The 23,576-nt window shown below is 38.1% G+C and overlaps 1 protein-coding gene across 34 annotated transcripts in view; it reads left to right on the forward strand.

Annotated features, from left to right (window-relative positions):
* The window catches only part of cdc42bpaa (CDC42 binding protein kinase alpha (DMPK-like) a), an 88,474-nt gene continuing 64,898 nt past the window's right edge, over nt 1–23,576 (forward strand). For 21 of the 34 annotated variants that reach the window (XM_077238830.1, XM_077238838.1, XM_077238842.1 and 18 more), the window contains exons 1-5: nt 84–903; nt 13,549–13,640; nt 18,609–18,692; nt 18,801–18,896; nt 19,956–20,104. In XM_077238830.1, coding sequence (XP_077094945.1) covers nt 726–903; nt 13,549–13,640; nt 18,609–18,692; nt 18,801–18,896; nt 19,956–20,104 — 599 coding nt within the window. In that variant the 5' untranslated portion in view covers nt 84–725. Of the gene's footprint in view, nt 904–13,548; nt 13,641–18,608; nt 18,693–18,800; nt 18,897–19,955; nt 20,105–23,576 lie in introns of all 34 variants that reach the window. The other 13 variants (XM_077238854.1, XM_077238840.1, XM_077238851.1 and 10 more) reach the window with 5 other exon arrangements.

Below are 23,576 nucleotides of genomic sequence, written 5' to 3' on the forward strand. Positions count from 1 at the left end.
AGAGAGAGAGAGAGAGAGAGAGTGAGAGTGTAGTCGCCATGTTTCTCCTCATCATTCCTGAAACACACTAAGCGGCGGTGGGCAGATGAGAGAGAATCACCCCGTCACCCCGCATCCACACCGCCACCTTCCTCCTCCTCATCTTCACCCCATCTCCACCACTACCACCATCATCATCATCATCATCTGACGGACTGACTTCATCCCGCTGGCAGGACTTACTTTTGCAGGAATTATTCATGGGAAAAGGACTGAGGAGTAAAACTAAGTGACACTCAATCGGTGCATTTGGAGAACTTTGCTAAACTCACTTTTTGCGGATATAAACACATTTTATCCATATTTTCCTCACACGTAATGCCTGAACATAACATTTGGGGGGCGTGTCATGTTATTTCTGTTGGTTTTGAGGAGAATTATCTTCGAGGACGAGCTAAAATCGGCTAGCCTGCTAGCCGAACGTCTTTATTAGCCGGATCATTAGCATCAGTTAGGCTATTTTAACCCGTTAAAGTTGAACAAACTGTGACTTTTTTTAAGTTTATATACTTGAGATGGTTTGACACTAGTATTTGTTATTATTAATACGCGATTTTTGTATTTATATGAGAAAAAAAAACAGTTAAGATATATTATGTCGCGATAATGTTGTTAGCTGGTTGTTAGCTTGATTAGCTACAGTAAAAAAGGCACTTAAATATCTTTAAATTAAACAATTTTGAACCATGTCTGGAGAAGTACGTTTGAAAAAGCTGGAGAAACTGATCCTGGATGGTCCTGTCCAGTCTAATGGACAGTGTTTTAGTGTGGAAACTCTTCTGGATGTTCTCATCTGCATTTATGATGAGTTCATCAACTCTCCACTCAGAAGAGAGAAGAACATTGCTGAGTTTTTGGAATGGGGTGAGTATGGGGCTTTTAAAGACATGTGTGCTTCTTAAAATCAATGCATTTCATGTTCAAGCCATCTTAAACCAATGCATTTCATGTTTAACCCATATTAAATCAATGCATTTCTTGTTCAGGGCATCTTAAACCCATGCATTTGATGTTTAAAGCATCTTAAGTCATTGTATTTATTGAAAAAAATCATCTTATTGTAGTACCAAAGTTCACTAGATGTTTGGATTTTAGAGTTATCATAAATATGGACAGAAGTTATGCAACAAATGTCTTTAAGCCACATTTGGCAGCACTGAATCATAGATCTCTCTGTGTGTGTGTGTGTGTGTGTGTGTGTGTGTGTGTGTGTGTGTGTGTACAGCCCTGGAAAAGTCAAGTAGCAACATGCTGTTAAATTCTGAGCCATCATACCAGCATGTTGAGCAGTATATCATAGGGCATGGGTTGAAATTAACCTCAGAAAGGGAGAATAAGATATTAAACGGTGTCTATTTAAAAGATTGTGTGCTATTAAAAGTCTTAAAGGGCTTGTTAAAAAATTATGAAGGAAATCTACTTCTGCTTGTGGCAAAGTGTTCTGGCACTGAAGGATGTGCTATTCACTGTCACAATAATTGATCAAACTGGTTCCCTATAGGAAAGACTATAGCTGGTCCTGGAATTGTGCATGAATAAGGTAGAAAAAGTCCCCTGGGTCATATGGTGTCATTCTCTTTTTGACTAACACTGCTGACGTATGAAGTATGAAATATCCCTCTTTTGTGTTATACAAAGTATTTCTCCAAGCATGGTATATGACATGGGCTTTTGTGGTGGTGAAGTTGTAAATACATTCAAGTAGACATTGCTGAATTCAAGTAGACATTGCTGGGAAGTATTAAGTGGCCAGTCATGTGACTGAAATGCAGCTAAACATATAGTGTAATGGGAAAAGCAGTGTATTGTTTGAGTATGTTTCATCGGGCGCCTCCTTACCCAGCTTAACTAATGAATATGACTTTAAACTTGTTACATGTTTAAGTTGAGCAGGAAATGACTGGAGCGCTACATCACATTCCACCGTGAATGAACATAGTGTGCCGTTTGTTTGTTTATTTTGTGGCGTGACTTGCAGCTACCCTGAATGACCTGAATTGTAAACATTCCTTCCATGGAAACAGAAGGCATGATGCACGCAGGATAGACGGAATGAGTGTGACAGAGAGTAATAAACGCACACACTGTAACGCAATAATATAAAGGATAGATCTTAATGGTAGGGAACAGAAAACAATTGTGAATCTGTTCGATGCACTTGTAGACCTCTTAAGCAGAGCAGATGCTAATGTTTTGGAAAAAGACACTTGATTTCATTTTGAGTCATTTCTTGTCAGCTTCTCTTGCAGATTCATTGATGCTTAGATACTTTCCATGATTTGCTCTTCAGGTAATTTATTTGTACTCTAGTTTTAAAACTTCAGTTCAGCATTGTAAAAAGCTGTAATCAGCTCTCTCCTTTGCATTATGCTAAAATGATCCTTACACACCTTTAAACCACAGGTTGGTTAGAGACGATGCCAGGACAAGTTGAACTCGTGCCAAGATCATCAGCCAGATTTGTGTTATTTCTTGTTATACTCCTGTGACGACCGCATTCTTCAGATGGGATGCTTTCATTTTTATCTGACCGTTTTAGAGATGGTAAATGTAACATCCATCATAACTGATGTCATGGTTTGATTTACAAAGTCCAGAGGAGAAATACATTAATTCATTCACGTTGAAATGCTTTTGTTGGGATTGTGTAGTTTATTCTAGTAACTCAAAGTTTGCAGATTCAAATCCTACAAACTATAGGCTACCTATGAGCAAAATTGTAATTTCAGGTTTTATATATATATAAATGTGTGTATAGTATAGTTTTTCTATGCATATTTTGCATAGTAAAATAAAATCTGTAATGTAGTTTGGTTCTTTCGCCAAATAATTTTGTCAGATATAACCAAGTTGTTTTGTTCGTCCCTCATATTTGAAATATTTAAAATACTATACTAATTCCCTCATATTTTCATGTTTTTTTGAACTTGTAGTGTAATTAAAAACAAATATACCCTCCAGACATCTCTTTTGGCCACTATGTATAAAATATTTCCTTACTTGAAGTGAAATCCAGCATCAGATTATATTGTGTAATGTCTAATACACTGTTAAATTAGAAAAAGTAGGCATTGATTGATATCAGCTGATATATGTTAATTTTTTGTCATCGTTATCGTATCGATATATTAAAACCAATAAATAATGGGTTATTTCCTTCAGCTGAGACACTTCAGATGCTCACTGTTCACCATGATGATTTTGTAATCACTAAAAAATATGATTGAAATCACTTCAAAAGGAAAATATGGTTAAGTGCAACGTGCAGTCATATGGGCTACATTAAATTAAAACATAACTGTGTGCTGGGGACATGTCTTTTAATGGTGAGACTTTTGTTTTTGTAATCAGGCTCTCAAAAATGATATATAAATTAACATTTATATCGGTTTTTAAATATGAAAAATTTCCGGTTATCAGTATAGGTCAAAATTTTCATATCGGTGCATCCCTAGCATTGAAATTGTATGCTTCCAATATCTGCCCTTATCAGGTGATTCATTTTTTTAAAAACTGCTAATACTTTAGGCAAATTCATATGCTCCCTGTTCACATAAATGTATGGCGAATTGAGTCTGTTTACATGCACAACCTTGCTGAAGCAAAATCTGATCAGTGAATCTAGATTTACTTGCTTTCCAACACGTGTTCTGCGCATGTCTTTGTCATTATGACATCAAAACACCTTTCTTGCATTTTCTGTTCATTGATGTGTATGTTAACCCTCAAAAGGCTTTTTTATAATTAGCCAATTTTTGACAGTTAAAAGCATTTCATTATACTTGTAAATGCATTATTTGACTAGTAATTAGTGTGCCAATTCCATGCTCTTTCTGCTTTCTGTGCTGATCTGAAAGAGGCCTGAAGACTTGAAGGCAAATGTAGGAATGTGTAAGTCACAGATGCCGCTCAGGCTCAACTGTTTGAAAGAAAAGGCTGACTCGGTGGACGGTGACTAACAACTACCCTCTGGTATTTGAAGAAGTCCCCCTGTATAGTGAGTTCCCCCAGACAGCTGGTTTAAATTGACAACCCAGGCGGTTGTATGTGACTATCTTGTCACAACCCCAACATCTTCTGCCTTTCCAGTATTCTAGCTTTCATACCGTCTACGTTTATTTATGCAGGTTGGGTTTGCTGTCAGGTTTAACCGGTCTCATATTTTGGGATTAGGTTTGTATTAACTTTGGGAGGTTTTTCGTATTCAAAGGTTGAATCGTTCTCATCACAAGCAAGCTTTTCCTTTATATTTCGTCCTTATTTGTATTTGTAATATGGCAAGTCAACACTTGTTTAGTCGCTGTGATTTGCAAGACCAGAATGCCTTTTAGGGATGGTATAATCTTGTCTGTTCTAAACGGATTGGGTTAAGGACCAGACTTGTTCCTCCATTGTTATTGGCTTTCTCACAGATAAAAACAAGGGCCAAATCATAAACACTTTTAGTTACGGTATTTACGGTATTAAAATCCATTCAAGTTTAATAACATGGCTAATCTTCAGAATACCAGACTGCCTTATCCTTGCAGATCATGTTGTTTTTATCCTTTTTGACATAATGTAATTATGTTTTTTTTGTATTTGAGATTATTAATATAAATAGATTAACACCCATAAAGGGTTAGTTCACCTAAAAACTCTGTAATGAATTATTTATCCTCATGTCATGTCTTTCCAAACCCGTAAGACTTTTGTTCATCATCGGAACACAAATGAAGATCTTTTTCAAGGAAATCTGAGCAATTTCTTTCCTTCCATTGACAGCTACGCAACTACCACTTTGACACTTCAAAAAGTTCATAAAGAGATTGCAAAACTAATCCATATGAATTGAGCGGTTTAGTCCAACACTTTTTGAAGAGACACAAACACTTTATTGGATGAACAGATTGAATGTAGGCTTTTATTATTAAGCTTCCGTTTACCACAACTGATGTGTGAGTTGATGAATTTTTATATGTGGAAAGCCTAAATTCAATCTGTTTATCATATAGGCTAAAGCGATCAAATCTATTTAGAAAAATTTGGATTACTAAACCGATCAATTATCATATGGATTAGTTTTACCATCTCTTTATGAACTTTTTGAAGTGTCAAAGTGGTAGTTGCGTAGCTGTCAATGGAGGGACAGAAAGCTCTCACATTTCATCAAAAAGATATTTATTTGTGTTCTGAAGATGAACGAAAGTCTCACTGCTTTGGAACGACATGAGGGAGAGTAAATGATGACAGAGTTTTCATTTTTGTGTGAACTAGCCTAAGTCTTATGATTGTAAGGTTGTGTTACACATTATATCACCATTTGCAGGTTCTTTTGATTTGAAATTGGTCTGAAATTATTTTTTTTTTCCATTTTAGTATATGAAATAATAACCCTGCGACATTATTAAATAAATAATTGCTGACAATTTATTTTGCGCCCAGTCAGTGTTTATATTATGCAGACATTTCACAGTGAAAATGCTCTTGATGTTGGAGTCGAGCAGAGCAGGTTTGAACACGGCACGCGCTCACAAGTTTATCTGCGAGTCTTTCTGCAGTCTGGCTTTAAGCGTTTCTTTCCCTCTATGGAAAGCGTGTTTTAATGATCCTGCCAGTGTCTTTGCCTTTATATGGTCTCCAAATGCGGGTATTGCAGGAGATAGATAGTGTGGTTCATTTGATTTACAGCTCTGTGTCCCCTTACGCTGGAGACTGTGACAGTGATATACACAATGAGCTTTCTGCATTCAGATCTTTAATGAACACCGACAACAGAGTGCAGTTGTTTTGGACACTTTGGAAACAGTGTAGGTTCTTCTAAGGAAGTCTTGACCTTTAAACTGTCCTTCATGAATAGACTTTATCCACTTTCCCCTGGTTGATGTATTAGAGACCATGATGGCAGTTCCAGGTGGTCTGTTTTCCATCTGTTTCTAATGCCCTGTAAAAGGATGCCTGACACTGTGGTAACATTTGATATTCGCAGCATTGTTTACATGGAATCTCGCTCATATCCCACAAAGCTATGTGTGTAGATTTCATATCAACAAATCAGTCGCCTGACATTTTGGCTAATGTAACTCGGCTTTTGCAGCTTGAAATGTTTGGCCTTGTTTGCCAGAGGTGTGTTCACTGTGTCAAGCAAGAAGTGATATATCCCATATCTTCCATGCTAAGTAGTTGTGTGTTGATAGACCAATATAATGCTTGATATTCAGTAGGGGTGTGACGAGATCTTGCAATATTAAAACGTGACAATATTTCTTGTCGAGGTGAACTGAAAAGTTGTCTCGCTATATGACAGAGTTGAGTTTGTGGCAAAACCTTTTACTGTGCTTGCAATATATTGTTCAGTCTTTTACTGTATATGATAATTAAATAATATATGCGCTGTTATCATGCACTCAGCAGCTCGGTTAACAACTCCATCTCTGCATATGCTGTGAGCTTGGGTTGCTTATAACGTGTAAGATTTGTAACACAAGTCATTTATAAACCTACTCCAACACACGAGAATACATCAATACATTTTTAAATATGCAAATTGTTGTTCATGGCGATTGTTGTCCCGATTGACAGGGTCCCTACACAGTGTTCACTGATCCCTACTCCCTGAGCACGTGATATCTGTTGATGTTCACTTCACTTAGCAAAATGCGTTCAAACGCAACACACAGGAAACTCAAGTCACGCATATTAGATAAATATAATATAATAATTAAATAGAATATAAATGACCATACTTGCATTTAATATACATGTGTATAAAATACATATAAATTATTTTATTTATATATTATCCATATACCGTACATATAAATTAGATAGCTATACATTTCACTTAATCTAATGTCAAATTCAAAAGCCCTAAACTGAAAATAAATAAATAAGAAAATAAACATATTTTGATAACATGTCTTTTTATCTTATTTAACCCATAAATATGATAGTTAACTTGTAACTGTCACTTTACACCCACGAACAGCCGTGTACAAACTAACCGGCAACCTTCCGGTCTCTCTCTTGAAACCAACACGGAAGTGACTTAAACTGCATTTCATCGAATGGGAGCTAGAGACAATCCCATATATCCCCCATGTTCAAATGCCCAGCTTTACAGCAGGAAAAATGTTACAGCCAGGTACAAAAAGTGGTTTTGGTCTGTATAGCCTTGCTAAACTTGCCCTTAAAGGGCACCTATTATGCAAAATTCACTTTTACATGGTATTTGAACATAAATGTGTGTTGGCAGTGTGTGAGCAAAACAGCCCTAGAATGATAGAAATCCACCCAGTGTTTTTTTTTTACAATCTCAATAAATCAGAAGCACTGTCTCAGAACGAGCTGTTCTAAGATTCGGCACAATGTGACGTAGAATTGAGCAAGCCCCACCGACGTGGTTTGATTGACACTGTGGTTTTGGAATAGACCCCGCCCTCGGTGATCTGTACACCATCCTCCATTGTTTCAACGACAGCCGGTGTTCTGACGATTTGTGCTGCCGTGTCAAAAATGTCTCCTAAGAAACATAAGTGTTCTGTTGTGGGATGTAATAATGTTCATAGTAGTTTTCACTTACCTCCGACATCAGAGCCACTGAAAACGCAGTGGATGGATTTTATTTACGAAGGAAAGGCACCACTTAAACTTCCAAAATACGTTTATGTTTGCGCGAATCATTTTCTGACAGACTGTTTTGTGAACGTGGGTCAATTCAAAGCAGGTCTTGCTTCAAAGTTAATCCTCAAGTGTGGATCGTTGCCTACTGTTCGCGATCCAATGTCACCTCCAGTAGAAGTAAGTGTTTTTTATGATTTTTGAGCAAATAGTCATTTCAGTCGATGTCAGCCAATTCAACAACAAATGCGTTGTCGTCGTCGTAGGATGTCTGTGTATATAATTTAAACCTTCTTTGTATAGTGTGTAACCACACGTTTATGAATATATTTTTTTAAAGATATTGTATTAAAAACTGTGCATGTTTTCTGTAAAGACAAGACATCAAAATGGCTATGTTTATACAAAGGCCAGCACATCGACACGAAGCTGTAGAACGGGGGAGGGCAGACAGAAACATCACATAAATATAATTTCGTTTGTACGTAACAAACGTTATCACAGTATTTGTGTTTGTAGTTTCAGAAAATTGCGCCAACTTTATCACAGTTATTGTGTGTCTGTGTGTGTTCCACATCCATAATTGCAAAGGGGACACGATTACAACTCTATAAGTAAATAAATGTATCAAATAACCATTCCGAGACGTCCTGGTCCATTCTCATTTGTGTTTCTTCTGCCGGAGTCTCTTCATCATCTGGGTCTGATTCTGGTTTAAACATGTACGGCTGAATGCCATACAAAACAGCAGGATTCTCACTCTCAGCCATTCTGCTTCTACCGACTGTTTATTGCCATAGGTAGGCAAGTTACGCCCTCATCCAAAGGCAGGGCGGGCATATGCAGCTCATTTACATTTAAGGTGGTACACACCAAAACAGCTCTTTTTAAAACAGGCCCCAAAAATGACATTTTCAAATGGTTATAATAAATTAACTGTGGGGTGTTTAGGGCTGAAACTTCACAAATACATTCTGGGGACACCCGAGACCAATATTACATCTTGTAAAAAGGGGCATAATAGGTGCCCTTTAATGACAACTGTGAGGGGGGGTGATTTTTTTTAATAACTCATCCGTTTAAATTATATTAAGCCTTAAAGTACTGCATAATTAAGGGCGTGGCCACTTGAGTGAAATTGGATTGCCGCTGCTGTCACTACTAGCTGTTTGTCTGCTGTCTGTTAGCCGTCACGTCAACTCAGCTAATCCCACCTCTGCTCATTTTCGGTAATCCGGGAATGACAAGTTGCCAAGATGGCGACGGCCGGCTCCGCCCACTTTATGCTTCAAGAATGCTCTTCAGAAACCTACGGGGGATGCCACGGACACTACGTCCATATTTTTTTTTACAGTCTGGTACAAACACACCTACTTCAGATTGTAATCTCCTTTAAAATTACGAAATACCATTTTAAGTCTTCATGTATTTCACAACACTTCAGCTTGTGATTTTTGTAAAAAAAAATTCTTCATATTTATTTGATTGTTTATGTGCGCAATCGAAGACAAAGGATACTATTCTTGTCTTTGTTCTGCTCGGAGTGCGCACACAGATAGTATCCTGTCAGTAGTGGATTCTTTTGCGGCTTATTGCACTTTTAATATATATATTTTTTTATATCAAGCACGCACATCCCACTCTTTCCTCATTCATCCATGTTTCTTTATTAATAACTTCAAACAGTACTGCCCACCGAAAGCTGTGCAGATTAGATTAGCATATAGACATAAATACGGCACATTTATATGACATAAAAGCAAAGTAAGGCACAGCAGAGCACCAGTTTCAATAAAAGCACATGTTTCAGTCCAGTAACTTTTACATTTTCGCTGCTGTTCAAAAAATATTTATTTTTGCCATTACCACAAACAAGCTACGTTGCTTCTTAATTCTGAGTAGTTTCAATGTCTTCATTAAGTAAGTGTAAGTGATTTGCCATTGATTGCATTCGTGACACTGTCGAACAGCACTGAACACGCACTTTTGCCAGTACAACTTGAAATATGTTGTTATTCTAAACTTTTCATTAACTTAGGAAGGTCAACAAAGGAAATTGGTTACTTTTTATGCAGAAAGCTGATCTCTAGTGACATGTCTAATCTTTTATCGATCATTAATTGTTAAAGGGTGCGAAACCTGGCCAGGTGTGGCTCGCAAACCACCGCTGAGTTAGAGCAACAAACAATGAGGAACTAGATATTTGGTTTCTTTTTCTATTATGATTTCTATTATGATTACTCTGTAGTCCCAGTGAAATCTCATTGATCCAAATCCATTTTAACTTAAAACACATTCTGAATCTGAATGGCTGTTTTTTGCCTTTGCTTTTTCACTTTAATTGTCATTGATCAGCCCTTGTGAGGTTAAACCAACAACCAACCCAGATATTTAACCACTATAGGCCACACCAGCTATAAACTGTTGCTTTCTGTCATTTTTGCTGTACATTAGTCATGTCTTTTGAATCTCTTGCTGTTTGTCAGTACATAAATTATACACTCTTGCGAAAGGTATGACAGTAAATACACATCCTAGTCAGGTGATTTCAACAGGGACGTGGAATCTGGATTTGCGTGTTCGACGAGAGGTTATATTTACCATATTTTCTTATCTTATTGTTGTTTCCATAGAAGTGAGCCCAGCACCATTAGTGAATGATTTCTTTTGGGAATATAAGCAAATCACTTTTATTGAAAGTTACTTGACCATTTTCCAGCTTCTATAACACCCATAGAATAAAAAAAAGGTGCTTTAGGATAAAACTTATAAATGTAAATAACCACTGTTATTATTGGATATATTGGATCTTAAAGGGTTAGTTCACCCAAAATTAAAACATTGATCAGTGTAAATTAACAGAACCTCATTGGTTCTAGCGGAAGCTCAAACGTGCTGCGTATATGAGAAAGAACCTCATTGGTTATTGCTTAATGTATATGTATATCAGTTCGCTAGATGGCCATATGCCAAAGCATTGAAACAATTACATAATTAATAACATTCTCATTTTCCAATGGGCGTCAGAACCATTGTATGTGGGTGGGACAAGACCAACCCACTTTTTAAGACCAATAATATTGGACCCACTCACTTTTACCATCACTTATTTACCGGTTACATCACTTACCCACCCCGAATTGGTGCTAATTCTAAAGTGAAAGTAAAATGCGCATGGCAGCACAGGCATTCATAACGGCGGGTGTCCACTAGGCTTGCTACGGTAGTCAGTATTACCGGTGTTACACGGTGTTCAGTCGCAACACCGGTTTTATCACTTGCCCACCGCAACACCGTAAAAAAAAAAAATTAAAGCGTTAAAAATATTTAACACAATTACGCAGTATCCTTTAAGTCCTGTCTATTACACACACACACACACACACACACACACACACACACACACACACACACACACACACACACACACACACACACACACACACACGACCCACAGAAAAGACGAGCGTCAGTATCGAGTTCTCTTTCGGGTTTTTCATTAAGAATAATAACGAGCCCACCATTCAAGCCATTCGCAAAGACCCTTTAGTTACTGTTGCTAGACAAGCCATGCCCCTCTCACGCCGCACACTGTCGCTGAATCCCGAAATCGCCCCCTATACCCTCAGGTAGGGCGTTATTTGAGGATATAGACATTTTTAGTGGTGTCCGAAACCATAGTGGACATCGAGTGCACTTATTCATTCGCACATTGCACTGCATTAACGAGTGTACAGCTTATGTACGCTCAACGGCTGTCCGAAATCGCTCACTCGTTTTCATTCACTCCTTGAAGTGAAGAGTATTAGTGGACTAACGTAGGGAATAGGCCTAACTTGGTGAATGAGGGTTTAGGGGGCGATTTCGGATTCAACCCATGTTCTCAAGCAGTGAAAAATAGAGGCCACTGACAACGCGCTGACAGACAGGACCGAGCAGGTAATATTTAATATGAAGTCTTTTAATATTTAAGTCTCAACTTTCAAATTTGGTCAGTCAAAGACAATTATACAATAAATAGGCCTACTGTTTTTTGTCTCTTTAATGTGTCGTGACAGATTGCCTCAGTTAAAGCCAAATTCAAATCCACCGACGTTAATCTACTTCTGACTGCTTTGTCGAACAAAAATGGTGGGTTTTGATTGGTCAGATCGCATGTCAATCAAACTCCCTGCGAAGGATGAATTGACGCTAAAAGTCCCGTAAGCGATGTAAAAAAAAAAAAAATTAGTTTCGTTTTAAAATTAGCGCCAATTCAGGGCACAATAATAAAAAAGCGCGACTCCGCACGACCGCGCCATTTATGCATGCCCGTGCAAGCGCGCGCATTTTACGTTTGCCTTTAAATTAGCGATTTAAAAGCCCCCGCCAGTGATACCGGTATTACCGGTGTTGTCACACGTCGATTAACCAGTGGGAAAATATCCTCACCGTCACATCCCTAGTGTCCACTGGCGAGCAGTAGAGTGTTTCTATGGAAGCTCAACTTCCATAGGAATTAATTGAGAACGCTCGCTCTGCTCCGCACCGTTATGAATGGCCATGCGGCCGTGCGCATTTTACTGTCGCTTTAGAATTAGCTCCCCTCCGGGACCTGCGAGGACACCAGCGTGTCACATGCGAAGACACTGGTCTCCCATGGAGAGGCGTGCATGTCGTTTAACAGCTGCGGTGATGGGAACCTGACGAAGGGCGTCGATTTAAGTGGCGGGGTGGCGATGATAAAAAGGGGGAGGGAGCGTCCCGTCACAGGTCTTCAATAGAAAGAAGTTGCCTTTCCCCTGTTTATCATACAATGATTTATAGTTTATCTGTTTCACAAATTGCAAACATTTATGGACTCAAATAAATGTCTACATTTTCATTGTGAGTGTTGTTTTTCCATTCAAAACTTGCTGCCACAATGTAAAGGTGTTTTGGGTGGTTGCTAGGGTGTTCTAGGATGTTCTGGGTGGTTGCTAGGGTATTCTGGGATGTACTGGATGATTGCTAGGTGATGTCTTACTGGTCTAAGTAAAGAAAAGTACACCCTAAATCTTTATGAAATTGTAGTCATGAATAGACTGGTTAGTGTTTAGAAAAACAATGAAATTAAGATGAACCAGTGTTGATTTAACACATTTTAACAGCTCCTTATAATTAGGCTTAAACTTATCAAATTCAAAAGTGTTAATTGCCCTTGGTCAATTGAGATTGTGATCACATGCTGCCTTGAGTACATCCTCTTCACAGCTTTTAATAGAAACCCTTTGCACATCCTTTCAACCATACTAAATCATATTTTGTGTGCTCCGTAAAATGATACAAACGTGATAATTGATTCTCATTGCAGAAGGATGCAGCCTTGGAAACAATAACCATTGTCTATAATGGTAGTCATTGTGCAATTGCCCCATACTTTTTGATGCTGTGTCACAATAACAGGTTAATGGCAATTTGTGCTGCCAGTCATGATAGAACACACTTGTATGCAAAGCTCTCTGCGTAAGTTCTAGGCCTAATTGGGTGTTGTCAGGGTAAATTAAAATATATTATTGCAAAATAAATAAGGGTATCTGAACGGGTTTTTGTTGTTGTTTTGATAATGACCAGATGATTATGCTATTCTGCTACTTGTCAAATAAATAAGTGGACATGAAATATTGATTGAGTTATGTGACCAGTTAGTGGCCAGTTATTTTATTTTTTTGCTCAGTCCCTGCAAAAAGATTTTACTGTGGTACACCATCAATCTGTCCTTCACACCTGCTCAGAGATGCCTCTGAACTTTTGACTTGTGTGAATGTGCTGTAACTGACACTGCTACAAATCCAATCGAGAAGATCGGGTCCTTATGGCACATCATAGTGAAGTGATGAATTTGAACTTCTTCAACAATAACTCCATGCTGTCGTCTCTCTCTCTCCGCAGCCAAACCGTTCACCTCTAAAGTGAAACAGATGCGATTGCACAAGGAAGACTTCGAGATACTGAAGGTCATTGGTCGAGGAGCTTTCGGTGAGGTAAGCGTCCGTCTTGTATTGAGACTGCATCTGAATTCCTATACTATCCATAAGTATATAGCAGTGGCTCTCAAGTGATGTTTTGTAACCTCAACAATTTACTGATGAGGTTGTTTTTTTCAAAAATTAATAAATCTTTTATTTTTTATTTTTGTGCAATAAACAATTTTGGTAATATGTTGGTCAAATGTTTTGGTATTATGTTTGTTGTAGTAGCATGTCACACATTTGCTGGATCCGTGCATGCTAAATAAACCTAATTGTTAAATAATGATCATTTTGAAAGTAAATTTAACTAAAGTAAAACAAACATGCTTGTAGTCTGAAAGTCATGGACAAATGACAAAAAGTGTCAGCTATAAAACCGTAAACTGTTTGTGAGCAGTTAGTAAATGAACATCTAACTAAAATAACATATACAGTCAAAAGAGTTAATGTTTTTTTATTTAAATAATGTTATTAAAACAGTATTGTTTAGTATGTAGTTTAGAACTTTCCAGTACTTTCACCAGTAAACTACAAACTCTACAGAATGTAGAAGTGTGTGAATTGGGATGCAGCCAGTCATTTAAGTACCAGAGAAGTGGTTATGACCCTTGTTGGCGACATGGTTGTTTCTTGGGCCAAGAATTTTTTCATGACCCAAAGACATGCCAAGATATTTGACGTGTCATAAACTAAGCAAAGTACAGTTTGCTACCCCATGAAAAAGTGAAAGTGTTTCACTTGAACAGTTCAGCAGCCACGCTGTTTTCAGCTATTTGCATGTTTTATGCTTGGCGTACCGTTCAGGGACCATGACACCGTCACCATCTGCAGAATGAGAGTACACTGAGCAGATGCTGATGGGTGTCATGCTCTCTGAACGGAGGTCTTTGTAGTTGTCAGAGGGTCGTCTCTGTGTTAAGGTTGACCTGTCACCCCGAACACCCCGTGCCGCCCTGATCCTGGTTTCTTAGACACTGACAGGAGCCAGGCTGGAGCGCACCGCTAAACTCTCTCATAACATCGCTGGCTCTTCTCTGATCAATTTGATGAATGACATTTAATTTATTCATTTAAGTGTATCGATTTTAGATTGATAAATTTCGTAGCTGTGACACTGGTGTGCTGCACTTCTGCAATTGAATTTTCATGATGTGTTTACATTCATTGTGCTGTTTTCTGTTGATGCGCAGCTTGGACAAAACTTCACTAAATATGTGTAGCGTGCCTGCCATCCAGTAATCACAAAAAGCTTGGTGCTTTGTTACATTTAAAGGGGCTATGTGTAGCTTTTTACTTAAAAAAATCTTTAAGATAGAGTTTTCATTTGTACATTTATGAGCCAACCATAATGTAATAGAAAGAATGACACCTTAATGTCCACCACGGTTGCCTCTATCAGCCTATAGGCTCAATTGTGTGTGGAGGAGTCGGGTCCGAATTGGCGCGAAAATTCACAAAATGTGACGTCATGCGCGTTCTCGTCTACTTGGGCTTACATCCGTACGGCAGCCATTAGTAAGCAGCGGCAATCGCTAGCAGTAACGTTGGTGTTTCAAATGGACTCTGCAGACGGAAAGAAGTGACCAGCCTCCAGCACAATCCAGACATTCACGGAAACTACTCGTAAGTAAAAAAAAAAAGAAGAAGCCTTATCTAGTGCGGCCAAAATAGAGAGTGACTGGCGTCGGGCAAAGATAAGACAAGAGTCAACATCGGAGCGGCATTTGATTCTTGGAGGGAGCACCGGTCAGCGCTGGGTATAAAAACTGACCCCGGGCTGGCTTTCTTTTTACTGCAAAGGTAAGACATAGTTACAACTCTCTGGTTGTTGTGGTTGTGCTCATACGAGCGTGCGCACCGAGAACGAGCATGAGACTGGGTGCAGTTTCTCTAACGGCCACTGGTTTCAGTAAAGGTTAGACATTTCAGAACCTACGCAATGCTCCTTTAATATGAAGCAAATTCTCAACTTTACAATTCTGTCGATTTTATTGTGAAATTCAAACCGTGTCGTGTTGGCGCTCTTTAATACTGCGTGACAGATCACTGTAACACCTTAGTTCAAGCAGCAGCATAGATCAAGCGCATGTGAACTGATTATCTCATCTCCTCTGTGCTACTAGTTACAGCACAAAATAAACATGATTGTTGAACAGTGAACACCAGAAGGTATGTTGAAATATACTTCCCGAAATGAATCCTGCTTCGTAATTGCTCATTGTTAGACGTCAATAAAACAGCTTTTAGGCTAAACAATGTCACTTAACATTAATCTCAAGAAAGCTATTCAGTGTCCATAAACTCATTAGTTAGCTAGAAAAAAATAATTAGAGAAGAGCATTTTGCTAAATTTATGCACATTATTACATATCATATTTTTACTTCACCTGTTAGTGATGTCTTTAATGTATTTTTAAATAAATCTGTCATGAAAATAAATTATTACATTTCATTATTGTTTATATTATTATATTTCATTATGTTTATATTTCAACAAACCATATTGAATAGTTTATATAAAACTGCATAATGTGCAATTTAAATGTTTGTACAGCTCAGGTTTAGACATTTGAGTGTTAATTATTAAATAAGTTTGATTGATTAATTTTCTGTTTCAGTTGCCGGCCTGAATTTTTGGAACTGTTGTTATTTTCCCTGTTTTTCATTGCTTTTTTCATTTGTATTGCTCGCTCTTGTCCACCCACAGATATCTCGTACTGTTGACCAAATTATGACAGAAGATGAATGTCTTTTTTGAGTAATAATTAGATTTCTATAACCATATTTCAAAGGCTGCATTGTGGGAGTTTGGCCCATATTAGGCTGTGTGTTTTTAGGGAACAATGGCAGGCAGCGCTCTGAACGCTGTTTTAAAAGTCACTTTCCAGTCTTTCGATCAGATATTTGCCAGATGTTTTCGCTGATAGTCGTTAGCTTTTCTTAGGAGTCGTAATCTAAATTTTAGGGTTCGTGCTTTTGGGATTTAGTTTATTTTAAATCCCTATCAGATGTGTGGAAGAGTGAAGAGCGTGATTTCTATCTGGAATAATGTTGGGATCCTGGCTCGGTCTGGAATGTGTAGACCTCTCAATGTGTGCTTGTTTTGGCTTATTTAATCGCAGGGAGTGAATCACACCGTTGTTTCACTTGGACACCTTGAGTTCAAGACAAATACATGTCCATTCCACTTCCTTTTCCCATGATGCTCACACTTAAATGTGTGGACCAAACTTCATTTTATTGGTCCATTATGTGTTGTTTAGGGGGATGTGTTTGGACTAATGCTCCCTATAATTAGTTTTTTCTGCCAAGAAAAACTTAATATTGGTATTATTTTATAAAATTATAGTATTAAACAAAAATATTGATAAATATTAACTATAATTTTATATTATAAAATGTCATAATGCCATCTGTTATGGCATCTTTTTTTGAAAGATATCACAGATACCAATATCTCTATGAAATAGATTTTTAGCTCAATTTTAAATACAACTTCTAATTTAAGTGAACTAAAAACAATCTTCTCATAAACTCATTATAATAAATGTTAAATGTACCTATGCCCTTCAATATGTATCAATATATCAATCGGCCCAGTCAGACCTGTTCTGATTTTTACGTGCCCTGTCAAAATGCACAAAAAGTTATTGTTTTCATTGTTTTCAACCTTGTGACCAACCATGTAACCTTGTAAAGTGAAAGTGAAAGTGGCACGTGATGGCCAAATATGGTAACCCATACTTGGAATTTGACCTCTCCATTTAACCCATCCAAGTAAGTGGACACACATTAGGAGCAGAGTAGTGAGTAGTGAACACACACACACTGCAAACGTGTATACACACACCCGGAGCAGCGCTTAAAGTAAACAGTGCTTTAAGATTTTCTGGTTGGTCTAACAGGTAGCATATTTACAGAAATTGAATATAATAATCAAACACTACACAGTCCCTCCATAAATCATAAATTGAAGATTATAGATTGGTCCTTATTAAAGTTTCAAAAGTTATTCAGTCATGAACAGAGAGTGAATCTTTTTCTTTTGTTTTCTGATTAACATTAATGACATCAGCAGCAGGTTTATTAGGCTGCTGTCATTTCAAGACCTGCCGCAGATCTGACACGCAATTATGCTACCCATTTTCTTACAACTCTTTACATTACATTAAGACTGTTTGCGAGGATACTTGACAAATGGACATTTTGGCATAATTTTTTGTTCTTTCACAAAAAAGTGTGTGTCACACTGACAGGAGATTTACAGATGCGTGCCAGTGCTGCACTGAGTTGGTTTCTTACCATACTTGAATGGTTTAAAAGCACTTGCATGAATTAGAGGGATCATACAGTGTAATGTAACGCTAGCCAAAGAATGACAGAAAAATGGATGCTGCGTTAATTGGTAATTATATATGATATTAATACCAATAATAAGAAATGTTATAATTTGACATCATTTGACGTTATATGCGTGTATGTGTGCGTGTTAAAATTTGACATAATTTGACGTTATATGCGTGTATGTGTGCGTTTCTACATAAAAAAAGTGGCTTGGGTCAGATTTCAAAGTCATATTTTGCAGTTCAACGTTTGAGTTGCTGTTTGAGTTATTAAAATAGGATTTGGGCTGTCAGTGAAATTGTCACTGACTTGAGATCGAATTGCTGTCAGCTGATTGTCTTTACTTGTTGAGTCCTGAGTGTGCTTATTTGTGAAGAATGCGTTATATCATGATTTCATGGCAGCGTGTGCATATGTATGTGTACACCCGTAGTAACCCGACCTGCCCTGTAATTCAAGGTTTACACTCTGCTGTCACAAATAACCAACCACTTCCATGTGTGATCTGGTAATCTAGATGGAACAAAAGCAACACAAAGCGCTTAGCATCTTATCAGGACCTCTAGAAATCCCCTCTTGCTTTCTTAATGGAGGAGCCGGGTGTCAGATCTCTATGTGCTCTCCGGTGTGTTACAGGTAGCAGTTGTAAAGGTGAAGAGTTCAGACAAGGTGTTTGCCATGAAGATCCTCAACAAGTGGGAGATGCTAAAAAGAGCAGAGGTACACACTTAAATCTTTCTAGTGCAAAATCAATTAAGTTTAGTTTGGAGAATTACATTGTTTGAGATCAACTAAATGTCAACCAATATTTGTTATTTTTCTCCCCAGACAGCGTGTTTCCGGGAGGAACGGGACGTGCTGGTGAATGGAGACAGTCAGTGGATCACCACGCTGCACTACACCTTTCAGGATGACAACTTCCTGGTAGGCTTCTGCCCTCTGAGTGCCCCTGACTCCACATTAACATGAGCTTTGATTAGATCAGACTTGATTAGTCAATCCCAGTAGTCCCTGGACAGTCTTGGTCTGTTTCGTGAGGGCAGACAGACCTCAGAGATGCTGGGCAGGAGAGAACCACACCTCTGGCAGCTTCCCATGTGGGGGATTACTATGTGAATATCAGTCAGCCAAGTGTGGTGGTCATGTGGTTTTTCTCATTAAGCAAACCGCTTAGTCTAGAGGTCTGAGTGGTTACTGTCGTCTTCTTGACCACCAAACCATGATAGTACTACAGTAAACCTCAATTTATCCTAAATTTGTCACATCCATCCATCCAATCTATTTATCACTCTGTTGTTCTGTTTATCAATCTATCAGTCTATCTATCGTTGCATCCATCATCCATCTGTCTATCGTTCTATCTATCATTCTATCTATCATTCCATTCCTATTAATCTATTTATCTATCTGTTGTTCTGATTATCTGTCATTCCATCCATCCATCCATCGCTCTATCATTCTATAATTATATCTATAGTTCTATCAATCTATTTATCTATATGTTGTTCTATCTATCATTCTTTTTATCTGTCTGTCATTCCATCTATTGTTCCATCCATCCTTCAGTCTATGTTCTATCTATCCATTTATTTATTTATCTGTTTCTCGTTTTATCGTTCTATTTACCTCCATCTTTCTATCTATCTACCTTTCTGTCTATCATTTATATCTAGCATTATATCTATCAATCTACTTATCTATCTGTCGTTACAACCGTCAATCCATCGATCCATCCTTCTGTCCATCATTCTATCCTTATAGTATCTATCTATCTGTATATCTATCTATCTATCGTTCTATCTATTGATCATTCTATCGTTCCATCTATCTATCGTTCGGTCTATCTATCTAGCGATATCTATCTATCGATATCTATCGTTTTATGTATCTATTGTTTTATCTTCTATCAATCTATCATTTCTTTTGTATCTGGTGTGTATCTGCTTTTTTGCCATTTAGTTCTGACATGTCTGTCTTCTGCAGTACCTGGTGATGGATTATTACGTGGGTGGTGACCTCTTGACTCTTCTCAGCAAGTTTGAGGACCGTTTACCAGAGGACATGGCCCGATTCTACCTGGCGGAGATGGTTCTGGCCATCGATTCTGTGCATCAGCTGCACTATGTTCACAGGTGAGACCATTTTGCTCACAGATTTGGTCTGGTTTTGCTTGTCTTTCTCTCTTTTTTGGTTTCCACTGCACGAGACTGACATTTGGAACAAATTGCATGGAAATAATTTGTGTGGTGGTCTATGAGAATGTGAATTCTTTTGGGAACACAGGAAGGGACCAAATTGTTCTGATTTCAGCAATCACAGAAAACATTTTAGTACTGCCTTTGACTGCCCAGTTGCTATTGCGATGTATACTGCGGGGCACTGTTCCAGGGATTACGCTCGGAGGCGCCCAACCTCTCAGATGTGGCTCCAGTGGAATTGATTTATTCTGGTCTTACTAATTGCAGGCTGCTGCTACGGAGCAGAGCAGAGGTCCGTGCGTTCAGTTTGTGCTCTGGGAACTCAAATAAGGACTGTAATTACAGGTTTAGCCACCCCGGCCGTGAGAGATTTGTTTTGGACGATTAAAAAAGGGTGCGATACTGTGGGCAACTCCCTTCCAAAAAAAGGAAAATATATAAAGTTGCATTTTTACCCAAATTTAAGTGCATCGTCAAGTTTTGGACAAATTTACTCAAGTTTGAAATGAATTGTTACGTAACCTCTTCCATGAGAAAACCATCAACTTAACTTTAGGTGCTGACTAAGGGGCGGGGCTTCCATTGTTGTCATTTATGCGCGAACGCAATGCAGGAAGTTGCCTATTTGTGTGCCAGGCTGTGAATTTCCTGTTAGTCTGTCCCCCATGCTGGAGCCTTTTCAGTTCACCAAGTCTGTAATATATTGTTTGAGTTTCTTCGCTAACAGTGTTTTTAATTTCTTAGGTGCTTGTTATTCACTATTAGAGTATAAAGTGTAGGTTTGTCCCCTGCAGCAGTGTGTCTATGTTGATGTGCTACATCTTCCTGCTGTCCAGTTAAAGCTGTTTGCGTTTGAGTGGTAGTCAGAGCTCACACCATATGTTCACTGATAAACTGTGACATGTTTTGGCCAAGACAGCTGTTCTTCTTACCTTATATCACTCTTATGTGAATGCATGTGCATGGCTGTGCTGGCGTTTTCATTGCATGAAAAAGAAGAATTTTAGTGTTTTGGTTCTGTATTTGGAGTGTTGTTGTTAAATATATTATCAGCTGAAACAAAGTCTTAGAGACCCCCTGTGGTGAAAATCACGTTTTCAGTGTTGATTTATATGTCTACGTTGTGTTTTTAATATGCTTTAAGACAAACCATGTGCAAAGCAATAAGTCAACACCATTGCTGAGTATTTTCTCTTTAAAACTGCAGTGAAAAGAAACACAGTCTCAAAAACGCAGTTTAAAATTGCTGGTGTTTCTGACGTCACAAACTACAATGTAACCAATCACGTCAACATGCCGCCTGGCATATCATTAACCATGACCGCTTTGAAGCAATGGAGTCTCAAGAGAAGCCAGGTTATCCTGGTATATTTTTCTGTTGATATGAAAAATCAGGTACTTTTAGCAATATAGTGGGTACATTTTATATATAATGGATATTACTATGTTATGATGATGAACTGTATTGCTGCGTCCCAATTCGCCTATTTATACTACGCCCTAAAAGTATGTACTCTTTTTGTTAAGAAAATCTATGTACTTTTGAGAATGTAGCAAAAGAGTAGGCAAGCTTTGGGACATACTATCACGTCACCTTTAATGGACAGATCTGTTGCGCGCATTCTGTCACTGTAAACTGCCCTGTCAATCATCTTGTCACAGTTAAAATCCTCCATTCAATCTAATTTAATGTCCTACCGTTTCGGAGAGCACGTTCATCTGCCAGTCGTGGGTCTTTCATGCAGAAACTCTCCTCATGTGTTTGCAATTTGAATATAATGATGCATTTAAAAGGTAATAGCTAAACGTACACACTAAAAAATGATGGGTTAAAAATAACCCAAATTGGGTTGTTTTATAACCCAACCGCTGGATCACTATGGCACCAGTCCAACAGTACTTAATTTGACCCAGCAAGATGGGTTGGTTATTTTTAACCCAACAGATGAGTTAAATATTCTACCCAAATGCTGGGTCAAATTAAATACAATTCTGGGTTGATTGAACTACATATTTGTTATATAGTGTACCCAAATGCTGGGTCAATTTAATTACAATTCTGGGTTGATTGAACTACATATTTGTTATATAGTGTACCCAAATGCTGGGTCAAATTAACCCATATGCCAGATGAATTCTAGCACATTACAGTACAATTGAAGAAAATAAATGGCAATAGACTACCCATAGCTATAAAACTGTTAAACTACAAACCTAGAACAGAATACATGCTAGATTTAAGCATATATTGTGCAATAAACACTTAAACCATACGAAAACAAAACAACAATGGAATCTTTGTAACAAAATATTTTATTACTTTAATATCAACAATATAGTGGAACTGGTGCAGTTAATATCACTTAAGTAGGAAAACATTCAATTATGAGTGAATTGGCTTAACATTTAACAGTCCAACAGTCAACGGGAGCCATTAGCTCTACTTGCAAGCAAGTACTCTACTGTGAATAAACTTGACCATTTTAGATTCCCCTCCTGGCATTTCATAAATAACAGTCTGTATGAATTCCCAGACATGTTCACACTGCTTCGGGTATTTTACGTCAAAGACATAGAATGCCTTAAAGCAGACATCAATGGCCTGAAGCAGTGTTTCTTGTTCCAGGGCCTGTCCAGCTATTATGGCAAAGGCCTGAAATGCACTCTGCTCATTTCCCAGCGTCAGGATGTGGGGGTATGGCTTGCATGCCTTGGCCTCATGGAGGTACTCCACCATGTTTATTCCAGGCTAAAAAAGAAAGAATACAAGAGAGCAAGTGAGAGAGTGCGAGTGAGTAAGGACCAAATGTCAACCGACTACTATAGTTGAATTAAAATATAGACATTGTGAGGACCATTTTCCTGGTCCTCACTAGATAAATTATTGTTTTATGATAAAGTCTAGTTAGCTTTACAATTTGGAAAAGATTTAGTGCATCTCTAATTCAAAAAGTTGAACTGTAATAGTCTACATTTCATTGCACATATGAAATATTCCAAACCTTTTTTGATTAAGTCTTGATGGTTATGGCATACAGCTCACATTACAGAAAACTATTTAAAAAAGAATTCAGACCTCAATTGACCTAAAAAGCCATAAATCAATTGATGATCTATCATTACAATAAACATGCTCAGAAAATGCGTGCGGCCCACCTATCTGACTACCCTATCTGGTCGATAGGCAGCCGGGTTAGGTGGTCTGCTAGGTGGGCCCGAAATGCGCGCCCAGGGTGCTTTGATAGTGACCAACGCGTTGTAGGCTTGTAAAACGGCTATTTTCAGAATACTGTCAGGCTATATTTGATGTCTGTCCCCAAAAGTATAGTAAAACAAACCTGGATATGCATGTGTGCGTGCACACATTCTTGAGCTCAGATATGTTGATAAAATGAATAAAGTTTCC

Source organism: Siphateles boraxobius, unplaced genomic scaffold (genome assembly GCF_051911475.1).
Source record: "Siphateles boraxobius isolate OS27281-9 unplaced genomic scaffold, OSU_SipBor_1 22, whole genome shotgun sequence".
Lineage (NCBI taxonomy): Eukaryota > Metazoa > Chordata > Actinopteri > Cypriniformes > Leuciscidae > Siphateles > Siphateles boraxobius.